This window comes from Artemia sp. Qi Xiang Cuo, chromosome 14 (genome assembly GCF_049724085.1).
Source record: "Artemia sp. Qi Xiang Cuo chromosome 14, ASM4972408v1, whole genome shotgun sequence".
Classification (NCBI taxonomy): Eukaryota; Metazoa; Arthropoda; class Branchiopoda; order Anostraca; family Artemiidae; genus Artemia; species Artemia sp. Qi Xiang Cuo.
This window is the reverse complement of record NC_142807.1, coordinates 36,928,309-36,943,442: the sequence shown is the minus strand read 5'-3', so window position 1 is coordinate 36,943,442 and position 15,134 is coordinate 36,928,309. Positions and strand designations below refer to the sequence as shown.

The 15,134-nt window shown below is 36.2% G+C and overlaps 1 protein-coding gene across 1 annotated transcript in view; it reads left to right on the top strand.

Annotated features, from left to right (window-relative positions):
• The window catches only part of deltaCOP (coatomer subunit delta), a 68,634-nt gene that overhangs the window by 50,141 nt on the left and 3,359 nt on the right, over positions 1-15,134 (top strand). Inside the window, exons 4-6 of the mRNA XM_089100175.1 lie at positions 1,268-1,395; positions 2,936-3,314; positions 9,979-10,270. Coding sequence (XP_088956301.1) covers positions 1,268-1,395; positions 2,936-3,314; positions 9,979-10,270 — 799 coding nt within the window. The remainder of the gene's footprint in view (positions 1-1,267; positions 1,396-2,935; positions 3,315-9,978; positions 10,271-15,134) is intronic.

Genomic DNA, 15,134 nt, shown 5'->3' with positions numbered 1-15,134 from the left:
CAGAGATATGACAAGGGGTTGAATGTGTATTGTAACTATGTTGAGAAGTAGTGCAAAGAATTAGTTGTCGCATGTGTATAATACATTGTTTTTATTTATTTTGGTGTTATTTTTTTTTATATAAGAAATCAGAGGTTACTTTTCAAACAACCCTCGTATATATTAGTGATAGGACAATGCCGATATGTTTTCTAATTCTAATCCTAATTTCACCTCGATTTCTCGATTCTGATTCCAAGAAATACTTATTTTGCATCGGTAACAAACTCTAGACTTTTGTTACTCATATTAATCAAGTTCTGTATTAGTTTGAATTATCAAGAAATAAGCATTTTTGCCGTTTAGAATAGGACATATAAGAGAAGAGATCTAAGGTAAAAAATATGGCATGGAATTTCACAATCCCTACCGGCGGTGTCGATCTCTGTTTCATGGCCCTTCGGTCGGGAAGTGCAACGAGGGTTATGAGAAAATAATTAAGGAACGTATTTATTATATTTTATTGCATTAGGCGATACTTTTAATGTGTCGTTTTGTAGAATGTTGTCATTTGGTAAAAATTTTATCCCGTAAAATCTGGATTAGTTCTTTCCTTGGTTACCAATTCACCCTAACCTACAAAAATATTTTGAAGAGAAGAAATTAGAGCATAATATCCAAGCGAAAAGATCTAAGGCTATGACAATATTTAAGGAAAACGAATTCATTATATTTCATTGCACTGTGCAGCACTTTTTAGGATAAAGTTATGACTCTGATACAACTTTTGAAACTTCGCTAGGCAATGCAATAATAATTTTTTATCGCTTAAAATTTGGTGTAATAATTTTTAAAGCTATTTGTTACAGTCTTTTTTGGTATTTCAGCTTTTTAGGAAATAATTGTTGAAGAAACTTTTTTCTAAATTCCAAAAATTTTAGTATATTTGTTATAGTGTTCACAATTTTTGTGATTTTATTTTATATTATCTTTATGAAATTTTTGCGATTCTGGAGTCTACTACCAACAATTTTGGTCCTGAATCTAGAGCCAAATATTTACCAAGATTATTGGTGGTGTAAAAAAAAAAATTACATTTATCGAATCAGCATAAATTTTCTGAAAGTTGCTACAGTTTTGAAAGATCATCATCCCCAAAACTAAATGGCATATATACCTTGTTTTCTTGCTGTTATAAAATTTTGAGTTATTTTAGATATACTCTTTGATGTTGTGCACGACGGAAAATATTTGCTTCCTAGTTTTAACTGTTATTGCTCATATTTAGATTCACAAGAGCATTATGGAGACCCAAATGAAAGAAGCTAGGAAGAAAGCACGAGATGTAGCACATGAAATGAGGCGTGCCCAAGCGGAAGGGAGGAAAAAGTCCTACGGTAGACCAAATTCGTCTGTGTAAGTTTATTTGTCTCCCCACCTCTCACCATATATTTATTAATTCTACTATATAATTCGGATGCTCTCAATTGAAACTCAAATTTATATAGGAGCAGGAACATGGAATGTTTTTGGTGTCAAAGAAGACGCTATGTCATGAGGTTTTATTTCGAAGTTTCCTTGGTTGAAAAAACCCCTCGATTAATGCCCTATTATCAATGAAATTCTACTAATACCCAGATACAGCTAACACTAATTTGAATCAATTAGAATTTTGTAATCAGAATTACCACTACCTAAATCCGGGTATTAGTAAAATCTCAATGTGAACGGGCCTTAAGATATGTTTATCTTAATTCAATAATTGTTAAAATAATAGCAGATACGGCCTTTTTATTTAAGATATATTGTTTCAATTATCTATTCAGTAATTATAAAAAAAAAAGCTTAACAATGCTAAAGGACACGCGTGAAGGGTTTTAACATATAAATGAATGCAAGAACGAGTAGGACCTACCTAAAAAATGTATATATTTGTCAGGCATATACGTAGGAGGTTGTTTTGAGAGTTGATGGTTTAATTATTAAAAAAAAATATAAAAAAATGAAAATATAGACGCTGATTGTGTTGGGGGAATGACGAGCGCAAAATAAAGTAGATATAATAATTTCATTTCAAATGATCCTTAAACATCTCTCTAATGGTGTTTCAGCGCTCCGTCAGGTGTGACAGAAAAAAAAGAAACAGTTTTAAGAAGGAGTCACTTTTCTACTTGTCATGCGAAAAAAGGATTTTCCTTGTTGGTCAAGTTGGAGGACTGTAATTCTGATTAATGGGGTTTTCGGCTATAATGATTCCAGAAGTGTAGTTTTCTTTTCGATCTGGCATCTTTTTGAAGGATTTAAGGCTATTTCTTGAATGTACCATAAATTAATTTTCACAACGAATTTTTCCCGCTAAGATTAATTGAAACAATAGCTACCGTTCCGCTATCAAATGGCGATTCTTCTTCTCTTGACAGTTTTTTTTTAAAAACATGCTTTTAAATTTTCGGCTACTATGGGCTAGGGTTCGTTATTTCCAGGGTTTCCTCCTCAGGGGGCAACCATGATCTGTGATGATGTAGTATAGAATACTTTTAAATAAACAAAAGCGCAATGATGAGGTGACGGCATTAGTTGTAATATAGTTGAACCAAACCATAGCTCTGAAACATACAAGAAATAGTATTTTTATCATGGACAGTTCCTTACTTTGCAACTGGTTTTATACCGAGACACCGAAGCTTTTAGTTGGTTCCTCTTCATGACATCAGTAAGTAGTGGTGGTTGCAGTTATTTACCATCCTGCCGCGATACGCAAAATTAATTTTATGCTCGCGAATGGTTCCAAGTGGTTGCTGCTGTTTTTTTTTTATTTTTTAAGTCACTAATTTGAACATGTTGTGAGTGGTCGATTCCTGTATAGAGGAGTTTAGTTAGTGATGGACTGACTTTAGCCGTGACGTTAGAGGTTTGTTTGTTATAATAAGTAAGGCTAAAGTTATTGTCCTTGTAGGAGCAGTATAGCACCTATGATCGCGGAAGAAACCAAAACTTCATATCCGATTTCAAGACCAGCAACGCAGACAAAAGCATTACGTCTCCTAACTAAGTCCAAAGATGTTGACGCTTTCATAGATCAACTGAAATCAGAAGGTGAAAATGTTGTTTCACCCTCTATGAATGCTAAGTCTATTGCTACAAATGTGCCTGTCGTACCTTCAGCGCCCGTTAGGATTCGTATCGAAGAAGAAATGATTCTTACTGCCAGAAGAGACGGTGGCCTTGAGGCGATGGAGGTTAACGGCTCTGTTAAGCTAGATGTATTTGAAGAGCGTTATGGGAAGATCCGAATTCAGTTCGAAAATCAGGATACAAAAGGAATAAAGATGCAAGTATGTAATTTTTTCCTAAATGTTATTCTTTATTTTACTCACTTCATCAGGACTCTCCCACCTTTTTTGTTAATGGTATGAAATGTTTGATAAGAATGTACCATTGGTGGCAGTATTCCATCTCTGGGAAGACTAAATAGCACATCCAACAGCCATTCATGAGCTGTTTATCTAAAGGTTACTTTGCTCTGCTGAGAACTTGAGTTCAACTTCCACGTGGATTTATGTTTTTGCGCTGGATTTTCTCGCTGGATGTATGTTTTTGCGTAAATCCTCCTTGAATCCATCTAAAGTTGAACTCGAAGTTGAGCTGAAATCCATCGTTTTGTTCAACTCTGTGATAATAGCAGAGTAGAACGTCAACCTACATAGAATTCTAAGTTGAAAATCCATCTCTAAGTTGAACAAAAGATGTATTTTATCTATCTTTCGTTGTTTTCACGAGGAATTTAGTTGAACTCGAGTTCAATCCGAGTCTTCGTGAAAACAGCCTCTAAGTTAGGTAACGTGAATTAGTTTTGGTAACGAGTATTAGGTTCGATATGCATCATTTCATCTTGTAAGTGGAATGAGGATACTGTAATATAGACATATATAAATGAAAATCCTAGTGGGCAATAGAAAATTATAATGGCAATTTCTGTCCAGAAGTAAGCAATTAAGCTATGTAGATTTGGGGAAAGAATTGGCTTTCTTTAGTTTTTAATCGGTGGCTGCACAGAAATGCCATTTAACTCCTAAACAAATATGCCGCGCAATATGCTTCTAGAATTTTTGAAAAGAAAAAGGCGCAAATTTGTCGTCCTTTTCCGCATATTCTGTTAAAGGAGAAGACTCAGCTTAACTTTAAGGGTGTTAGTTAAATGTTTATTCAATATTAATTTAAAAAACTTTCTCCACAAAATAAGTTTTTCAAAGAAAAGTAAAGAACTCCATTAAACAAAAAATGAGCAAAAATAAAATCAAATAATCTACCAAGCTCGAAACTACCACCAATCATCATCGATAAATAAATGAAACCCAAAACGAACAGAAATTACAATAAATAACCGAGTCAAACTCAAAACGAGCAGATATTAACATAAGTTGGGCGCAAAACCCTATGCCTTCCCAAGGCCAGAACAAGATTTGCTCTTTACTGGAGAAAAAATATATGTTTTTACTTTTATAACTTTAACAAATCAAATAATATTAACATTTTGATTACTAAATATCAATATATGTATATTAAACTGACAATGCACATTCATTTGTATTTTTTCAGTAAAGTGCAAATTTTGTTCTGGAGTTAGGAAGGCATAGGGGTGGGCGTGAGAGTCGCTCTCCAATCAACGCTATTTTGATTTGGTTAAATTTTAAGGGCAGAAATGGGAGGGTGGGAGTGGAAGGGGGATTAGTTTCCCTCAAATCACTTTCGACTATTAAAAAGGGCATAAGCCCTTTCTGTTTTCAATCGAATGAGCATTTTTCGAAGCTCCCACGACAACTCCTTCGATACGAAGTGCTCTGGTCTAAACAACATTAACAACAAAAAATAATACATTATACCCACTTCGATCTTTACTATAAAAATGTCAAGCCTTCCAATCACTTTCGACTATTAAAAAGGGCACTAGGCCTTTCAATTTCCAATCGAATGAACCCTTTTGAAAAAGACAACGCTTTCTATAAACACCTTATATGCCCAAAGGGCATAAATTACAACCCTTACCGTCAGGGTGGTTGTCATCCTCTAAGACCGAATTTCCAGAACTTTCAACTGCGTTAAACAACATGGCTATCTCAAAATTTTGATTGGATGTGTTTGGGGAAATGGTGGGCGTGAGAGGGGTATTAGTCGCCTTCCAATCACTTTCGACTATTAAAAAGTGCACAAGCCACTCCAATTTCCAATTCAATGAGGGATTTTCGAAGTTTCTACGACAACATCTTCGATACGAAGGGCCCTGGTCTAAAGGAAAAACAAAATAAATAATACACTGTGCCAACGTCGTTCTTATATACCGTCAGGGTATAACTTAAAACTTTTGCCCTGAGGATTGTGGGAGAGTGTTATCCTCTTTACTTAGTCCCCGTTTCTTGTCTCGTTCTCGAGTGTCCCTGTTCTTTACTTAGGTAGCGCGATCGTGCTGCCTATGATTTATAAAACAACTTTCTATATAAACCTTATATGCCCCCAAGGCATAACTTACAACCCTTGCACTGAGGGGGGTTATCATCCTAAAAGATCTAATTTCCAGAACTTTCAACTACGTTAAACAAAATGGATATTTCAAAATTTTGATTTGATGTGTTTTGGAAATGATGGGTGTGAGAGGGGCGTTAGTCGCTATCCAATCAATTTCAACTATTAAAAAAGGCACTAGCCCTTTCAACTTCCAATTGAATGAGCCCTTTTGAAGTTACTAAGACAACGCTTTCAATAAAAACTTTATATGCCCCAGGACATAACTTACAACCCTTGCCCTGAGGGCTGTGGGGGGAGGGGTTGTCATCCTTACACACCTGAGTTCTAAAACTTTCAACTACGTTGAATGAAATGGCTATCTCAAAATTTTTATTGGATGTATTTGGGGAAATGGTGGGCGCAAATGAGGGGGGTTAGTTGTCCTCAAATCACTTTCGACTATTAAAAAAGGGTACTATCCCTTTGAATTCCAAATCGAATGAGCCCTTTTTCAAGTTTCTACGACAAAGATTTCAATTAAAACCTTATATGCCTCCAGGGCATAACTTATAATCCTTGCCCTGAGGGCTGTGAAGGAGTTTCCTCCTCAAAAATATATTTTCTATCTGGAAATCAACTACGCTGAACAAAATGGCTATCTCAAAATCTTGATTGTATGTGTTTGGGGAAATGGTGGGGGGGGGGGGCTAGTTGCCCTCCAATGACCGTCGACTATTAAAAAGAGCACTAGCCCTTTGAATTTCCAATTGAATTAGCCTTTTTTGAAGTTTCTACCTTCTATAAAAAACCTTATATGCCCCAAGGGCATAAATTAAAACCCTTGCCCTGAGGGTTGTGGGGGAGTGTCCTCCTCAAAAACATATTTTCTATCTAGAAATCAACTACGCTGAACAAAATTGCTATCTCAAAATTTTTATTGGATGTGTTTGGGGAAATGATGGGCGTGGTGGGGGGGAGGCTAGTTTCACTCCAATCACTTTCGACTATTAAAAAGGGCACTAGCCCTTTGAATTTCCAATCGAATGAGCCTGTTTTGAAGTTTCTACGACAACGCCTTCTATGAAAGCCTTATATGCCCCCAGGGCATAACTAAACACCCTTGCCCTGAGGGTGGTGGGGGATTGTCCTCCTCAAAAATATATTTTCTATCTGGAAATTTAACTACGCTTAACAAAATGGCTATCTTTAAATTTTGATTGGATGTGTTTGGGGGAATGATGGGCGTCGGGGAGGGGAGGTAGGGGGGCTAGTTGCCCTCCAATCACTTTCGACTATAAAAAAGTGGACTAGCTCGTCGAATGTCCAATCGAATCGGCCTGTTTTGAAGTTTGTACGACAACGCCTATAAAAACTTTATATGCCCCCAGGGTATAACTTAAAACCCTTGCCCTGAGGGTTGTGGGGGAGTTTCCTCATCAAAAACTTATTTTCTATGTGGAAATCAACCCATGTTGAACAAAATGGCTATTTCAAAATTTTGATTGGATGTGTTTGGGGGACTGATGGGCGTGGGGGGGGGGGGCTAGGTGCCCTTGCATATATTTAAACTATTAAAAAGGGCACTAGAACAATGGATTTTCAATCGAATTAGCCCCTTTTGTAGTTCATGCGACGATCATTTGCATATAATGTGCCCTGCTCTAAAGGAAAAAAATAATAAATAAATGGTACATTGTGCCAAGATCGTTCTTATATGCCCCCAGTGCATAACTTAAAACCCTTGCCCCGAGGTTTTTTGGGGAGTGTCCTTCTCAAAAACATATCTTCCATCTGGAAATCAACTACGCTGAACAAAATGGCTATATCAAAATTTTGATTGGATGTGTTTGGGGGAATGATGGGCGTGGGGGGGGGGGCTAGTTGCCCTCCAATCATTTTCGACTATGAAAAAGGGCACTAGATCTTTGAATTTCCAACCGAATGAGCCTTTTTTATGTTTCTACGACAACACCTTGTATAAAAACCTTATATACCCCCAGGGCATAACTTAAAACCTTTTCCCCGATGGTTTAGCAAGAGTGTCCTGCTCGGAAACATATTTTCTGTCTGCATACCAACTAAGCTGAATAAAACGGATGTCTTAAAATTTTTTTTGGATGTGATTGGGGAAATGATAGGCTTGGAGGGGGGGCTAGTTACCCGCCGATCCCTTTTAACTACCGAAAAGGCCCTAGTCAGTCCAATTTTAAATCGAATGAGCCATTGTCAAAGTTTCTACCAAAATTCTATCGATACTAAGTGCCCGACTGAAGAAAAAAAAAACACATTTCGGCCGCGTCGTTCTTTACTTAGGCAGCGCTATTTTTTTTTTTTTTTTTTTTCGTATACTAGAAAGGCAATGCGGTCTATCGTAGTTATCAGTATCTCTGGAACAATTGTGTTCTATGCCGCTATTGTAAATGAATTGACAAGTCTTTAAACGGATTCGGTACCATAAAATATCAGCCTATCTCGTCCATTATAAACTTTGTAAGTTTGTGTGGCCAAACTATCTAGGATTGATTGGGCGGTCTTGCCATAACTTGATTGGCTTGGAGAGGCGATCCAAATAAGGCGAAGGAAAAAAATAAAAGCCGACATCTAGTCTCCCAGAAATCTTGGAAAACATTGTAACTTTTCTTGTTTTGTGCTGGAGATAGAGATATTTGGTTTTACGGAAACTTATTTGGTTAGGAAGTGTAATTTTTTTTTTTTATCAATCGGAGTGGAGTTTTCTTTTCAAAATTTCAGGACAGGGTTGTCACCAAAAACGTTATAGTATACCTGCTACGAGAATCCCGAAAATTCCATACAAAAAAATGACGTTTGATCAATTTGGCAGCTTTTCGACTTTTCTTCGGTGCAACCCCCTTTGATTGAAAACTTGGCCGGCAATTCCATTCTCTTTTCACTCAATTTCATAATCAAATCGCAAATTCTCAATAGGTTTCAATGATAATTAGTCCCCTCGGAGAATTTGCAAATGTACCCTTTGCCTCTGAGACAGTCGCCGACGTTGAGCCTCACAAATGATGGTTAAGGTATCAAATCCTCTTAAAGAAAAAAAAACCTTTCTTGTTACCTTTTGGAAATTTTGATTAATATAAGAAACTATAATACTTCTTTTTATTTCGGCTAAAGAATTAATTCTTGGTAAAAATTTATTTTTCATATATTAATATTCCAATATTCGTTATTTTTGCTTGTCCAATTTAAAATACATTGAATCATATAATTTAGATTGTTTAATCATGTTATATTTTAATATAATACTAAACATAATGTTAAATTATAATTTAAATCGTAATAATTTAAATGTTTTCTTAATTTTATGCCCATTCCTTTCAATTTATGTATGAGGTGAATATAGGCTAAATAAAAACGTTCAATTTAAGGAATCCATTTTATTTATTTTTGTAAACTGCAGAAAAAGCAATAATGTCACACTTATTTGTGGTAATTTCTGCTCATTTTAAGATTCAACTCTTTATTTGGTGTAATTTTTTTCTTTTTTTTTGTGTATGTGTGTGTGTGTTTGTGTTTGGTGTAATATTTTCTTATGTTAATTGTAATTTTTACTAACTACAAGATTAAATTCTAATATGGGTCAATTTTGTTGTTTGACCAATGCTTTGGTTTTGTCTGTTTTTTTGTTGATTTTATCTTATTGTGACCAGAATAAGGTGTATTCATTTTGGTTTTGTTGGTTTCATATTATGGTGAGAAAGTGATAAGGGTCTAAGCCATGATTCCCAACATGGGTCACAGGCCCTATCGGTGGGACATGGCAACATTTTGATGGGTCATGGGCAGGACGTGAACGTTTCGGCTGACTATATTTTAGAGCCTTAATTTTGAAAAAAAAATTTATTTGAATGGCGTCACACTCAAATGCCTCTAAAAAGCAGAAAAGATACATGATAGTATACAATAATGTTATGCATTGCAGAAAAGATGTTGTATTCGGGCAATATTTTTCATTAGCATAAAATATGCCTGGAGGACAACCCCAAAAAAAAGATACCGAGTTAATGGCCTTTAAAGCTTCCGTCAGGTGAATTCACGTAAACGTTTGAATAACAGAACTCAAATATCATGAGGGGGGCATCATGATTTTAGAAATGCCTAGGTGGGGCATGGCCCAAAATTGGTTGGGAACCACTGGTCTAACCTCTGTGGCTTTTACAGAAACCGTTGACCTCAGGTCAGACTGATTATGACAGTGTGGGAGCTGGAGTTGAATTTTATTGTGCATGTCAGATACCACTATCTGAACTTGCTCTGCTGAGTATTTGTTTCTCCGAGTCGGGCTCTGCTCTCGAGTGGAAAGAGCCATGTTCTAGTCGCGATTTTCAAATTGAAGTTAAACTAAAACCTAGTAGTAAGTAAATTATTGTTCTGAACGTGTGGAAGTTTTGGGTAATCTTATATCTATTTATCGATCATTTTTGTATTTTTCAAAGTTATATTAGTATGTAATTGTTGACTTTTTTTTAGACCAGTCCCAAAAGCGTAGATAGAGAGCTGTTTAGATCTAGGTGTCTAGTTGTTCCGAAGAACCCCGACGCGGGATTTGCACACCAAGCAGACTCAGAAATCATTAGATGGAAATTTCAAGCAAAAGATGACTCCTTTATTCCGCTTACTATCAACTGCTGGCCCGCTGAAAACGGTCGTGGAGGATGCGATGTCAACATTGAATACGAACTGCAAGATACATCACTAGAGCTGGAAAATGTGTCTATTATCCTCCCATTAGCCCCGGGATGCGGAACACCCGTAATTACTGGTATGCTTTTATGCTGAATTTTCTACTTGAGAAAGACTACAAACACGATGTCCCAAAATTCCGCACAGAAACTAAGGGTGTGATGATTAACTGGAATTGAGAAATTAGAGTGAATTTGACTAGGATTCGAATTAACAAAATATCCTGGATTCCGTAATTAATTTCACTGTCAAGTTCTATTTCTAAAATAAAAAAAAATATCTTAAGTTTCCATTTATTGTACAAATATATCAAGGGATCATACTAGTCTATGGACTCTTTCGTCAATAATGAAAGAATAGTATGATTCGATTCCCAAATAAAAATTACTTCCAAATATAATGATCGCTAACGTGACTAGTGTGCCTCCACCGCCCCTGATGATACCAGATATATACCTAAATAATTTACTTATAAGCTGTTTTTCATTGCTTGAATTGTATCTCTTTGCTAACCGACGTTTTATTCCTAACATGACAATAACATCATTTCATTGCAAAAGAATGAGATCAAGTGGACAGATAAATCATTTAGAAACGAGGGAAAAAATGGAAGGAAACATGAGAATCTAATTGATAGAAACTGTCTTGACAATATAAAGTAGCGGTTTTATTATTATTGTTATTATTGTGTTTTTGTGTTGTTGAGGAATCGAATTGTACTAATTTGTGAATATAGTTTTTCTTTAGATCAACTAAAAAAAACTGTCCGAAAAAGAAGTTTTTTAAAGAAACGTAAAAGTCATATTAGAAACCTACAATAACTCAAACTTAAAACGACTAGAAATTACTATTAAAGGATAAATGAAGCCCAAAATGAACAGAAATTAAATAAGCAATCATAGCAAAGAAACATGCAACAGGTTCTAATATAAATGAATAAATAAATATTAAAACGAGTAAAGGTTAAGTTGAATATGCAAACCAAGCTTGAAACAAGCAAAAATATTTTGCTATTGAAATATAAATGAAACCCAAAACGAATAGAAATTAAAAAAAAAACAATCATAGCAAACAAACATACAATATGTACTAACGTAAATGAATAACTAAATCTTAAAAAGAGTAGAACTTAAATTGGATATGCAAATCAAGATTAAAACGAACAAATATCACTAGAAACAAAAGTTTGGGTTTTGCCTCCTTCTTTCACTCTACAAGTCTAAAACCTACTGCATCACTCGCGCTTTACTGAAAACTATATGTGTCTTGAACAGTCGTAAAATCAAATTGAATACTTGATACATAATGATATTAATTGTTGAAACATCACCGGTTCAAGATTTGATTTCACTGTAATTTTCATTTTCAATACTGTCATACCTGGAAAGGAAATACTTACGACATATTTTGTTTTTATTAAAGTATAATTAGCGCACCAAACTTTGTAGTTTTACTGCAAGGGAATAGGGCAATGTCCAAAGTTTAGTCTGTAGTGAAGCTATATTTGTCTTAACGGTCTTGGAAAGAACTAATAAAATTAAAATGAATATTTGACTGTAATGATATTAGGTGCTGAAAGCTCATCAGTTCAAAATTTATTTTTACTGTAATTTTTATGTTTATTCTCAATGTTGTGATGAGTACAAAGGAAAATATTTTTCTTATTATTCGTGTGCAGTAAAGCGCCAATGACGAAGTAGGTTTTGTTTGTTTTAAGCTTGATTTGTATATTCAATTTAAGCTTTACTCGTTTTAAGAATTATTTATTCATTTATATTAGTACCAATTAAATGTTTCCTTGCTATGACTGTTTATTTAATTTTTGTTCGTTTTGGGTTTTATTTATTCTTTAATAGTAATTTCTGGTCGTTTTAAGTTTGAGCCATTGTAGGTTTCTATTTCTTCTGATAGTTAGTTTAATAAGGCCTTTACTTTTCTTTAAAAAACTTCTTTTTCGGAAATTTTTTTTAAAATTAATTTCTGTGCGTTTTTGATAGCCAAAGTTGCAATTTTTTCGAAATTCCTTATTTCAAAATAATTTTTTATTCCAAAATAAATTAACAGTCTTGGCAAGAACTAATAAAATTAAACTGAATATTTGATATATCATGATATTAATTGCTGAAAGCTCACCAGCTCAAGATTTTGTTTCACTCAAAGCCAGATTTAAAGCTTGACGCTTCAAGGCCCTAGCGTTTTTGCCACTCCGTTTTGCGCAAAATTTTTGTGGGAAATCCCCAAAACTTCGGAGATAGTGAAAGTCGCAGGGCCTAATGGGCCCATTGGTAAATCCTGCCCTAGTTTCACTGCAATTTTTATTTTATTATATTATAAGCACAGCAGAAAATGTTTATAATGTAAATCGTTTGAGGAAAGCGGCAAATGCGCAGTAGACCTTATGCTTTTACCGTTAGGGATACGGGCAGTCACCTGACTCTTGTTTGTAGTGAAGAATATAGGTGTCTTGAACAGTTTTGGAAATAGGTATTGAAATTAAATTTAATTCCCATGATTATTGGAATAAAATATCGCTAATAAGTTGTTTTTGTTTTGGGGGGTGGGGGTGGCATAGAGAGAGGGCCAGGGGTTAGTTCCCATGATTTTTGTATAAAATGTTGTTAATAAGTTTGCTTTTTTTGGGGGGGGGGATGTTGGGCCATGGAGGGAGGGCCACGGGTCAGCTCCAATGATTTATCACTGATATTTAAAATATCGTTAATAATCTGTTGGTTTTTTTTTGGAAGGGGGGTGTCGGGTCATAGAGGGCCAGGGATAAGTTCCCATAATACTTGAAATTAAATATCATTAATAAGTTGTTTGTTTTTGGGGGGGGGGGCATGCAGGGAGGGCCAGGGGTCATATTTTTGGAATAAAACATCGTCAATAAGTTGTTGAGTGAGGATGGGGTCGGGCTTATCTGATCTTTGAACTATTTTCAAAACCCTCGCATAAAAACCTTATATGCCCCCAGGGAATAACATACTGTACTTGCCCCCTAGGCTCCGGGAGGTTGTGTTAACCCTGGAGTTTTTGCTATCTGATCTTTTAGCTTATTTTAATAAAATGGTTATCTCAAAACTTCGATCGGATGGGTTTGGGGTAAAGAGGGCAGGGGGCCAGTTGCCATTAGATCGCTCTTGACTCTCAAAAAGGGAACTAGAATTTTCAATTTTAGTCATTCAAGTCCCCTCGGAAGTTTATCTCTTCCATAAAAAGTTTATAAGTCCCTAGGACATAAGTTGCAATCCTCCCCCGGGCTCTGGGAGGAAGTATGTTGGCCCCGAAGTTTTGGTTATCTGATCGTTGGATTATTTAAAAAAAATGGCTGTATCCAAATTTTGATTGAATGCATTAGGGGGCAAGAGGATGTGTGTAAGGGGAGGGTAGATGCCCTTCGATTACTTTTGAATCTTAAAAAGGTAACTTGAACTTTCAATTTCAATCAAATTAGCCACCTCTGAAGTTTATACTAGCGTTCCTTCCATATGAACCATTTATCCCCCAGGGCATAACTTACAACGCTTGTCCTTGGGGGGGGGGGATGTCGACCCCGGAGTTATTGTTATCTGATATTTGGACTACTTTAAAAATTTTTATCGGATGTTTTTGGAGGAAAAGGGGCGTCGGGGGAGGGGGGCTAATTGTTCTCCGATGACTTTTGACTCTTAAAAAAGGCACTACAATTTCCGATTTCCAATCGAATGAGCCCCTCCGAAGCAATAATGCTAAAATGGGAAAAAATAATAATGATAAAACATTGGAGACTTATGACCTTAGGGTTGGTGGAGGGGAGGCTAGTTGCCATCGGATCACTTTTGACTCTGAAAAAGGGAACTAGAACTTTAAATTTTTGGATAATTTGAGTCCCCTCCGAAGTTTATACGACCATCTCTTCCATAAAAGCCTTATATGCCCCGGGCCATAAGTTACAACCCTTCCCCGGGCTGTGGGGGGGGGGGGTTATTGACCCCGAAGGTTTTTGCATTTGATTGCTGGACTATTTCAATCAAAATGGCTATCTAAAAAATTTTATCGGATGTATTTAGGGAAAAGAGGGTGTTGGGGAGGGGGGGGGGGTAGATGCCCTTCGATCACTTTGAAGACTCTTAAAGATGTAAATAGAACTTTAACTTTTGAATCAAATGAACCACCTGTGAAGTTTATACGACCACCTCTTACTATAAAATCTTATGTGCCCCCCAGGGCATAACGTATAACACTTGCCCCCGAGCTCTGTGGGTTTTGTCGACGCCGGAATTTTGTTATTTGATCTTTAAACTATTTTGAACAAAATGGCTTTTGAAAATTTTGATCAGATGCATTTGGGGGAAAACGTCCTTGAGGGGGGGGGGGGGTTAGTTGCCCTCCGATCACTTTTAATTCTTAAAAATGGCGCACTTGCCCCAGGGTTCTGAGTAGCTGTGTTATCCCTGGAATTTTGTTATATGATCTTTGGTCTATTTTGAACAAAATGGCCATACAAAAATTCGATCGGACGCTTTTGGGGAAAAGAGGGCTGGAAGGGGGGTCTATTTGCCGCTAGACCACTTTTGACTCTTAAAAAGGGAATTAGAACTTTCAATTTCTAATCAATTGAGTCCCCTCCGAAGTTTATACGACCACCTTTTCCGTAAAAACCTTTTATGCTCCGGGGCATAAGTTACAACCCTTCCCCTGGGGTTTGGGGGTATATATTAACCCCGAAGTTTGTTAGCTGATCGTTGGACTATTTCAAACAAATTGGCTATCTCAAAATTTTAATGGAAGGCATTTCGGGAAAAGAGGGTGGGGGGCGTGTGGTAGATGCCCTCCAATTACTTTTGACTCATAAAAAGCTCATTAGAACTTTCAATTTCTAATCAAATGAGTTATCAATGAAGTATATAGAACCACCCCTTACATAAAAAGTTTGTATGCCCCCGGGCTCTGGGGGCTGTGTCGAC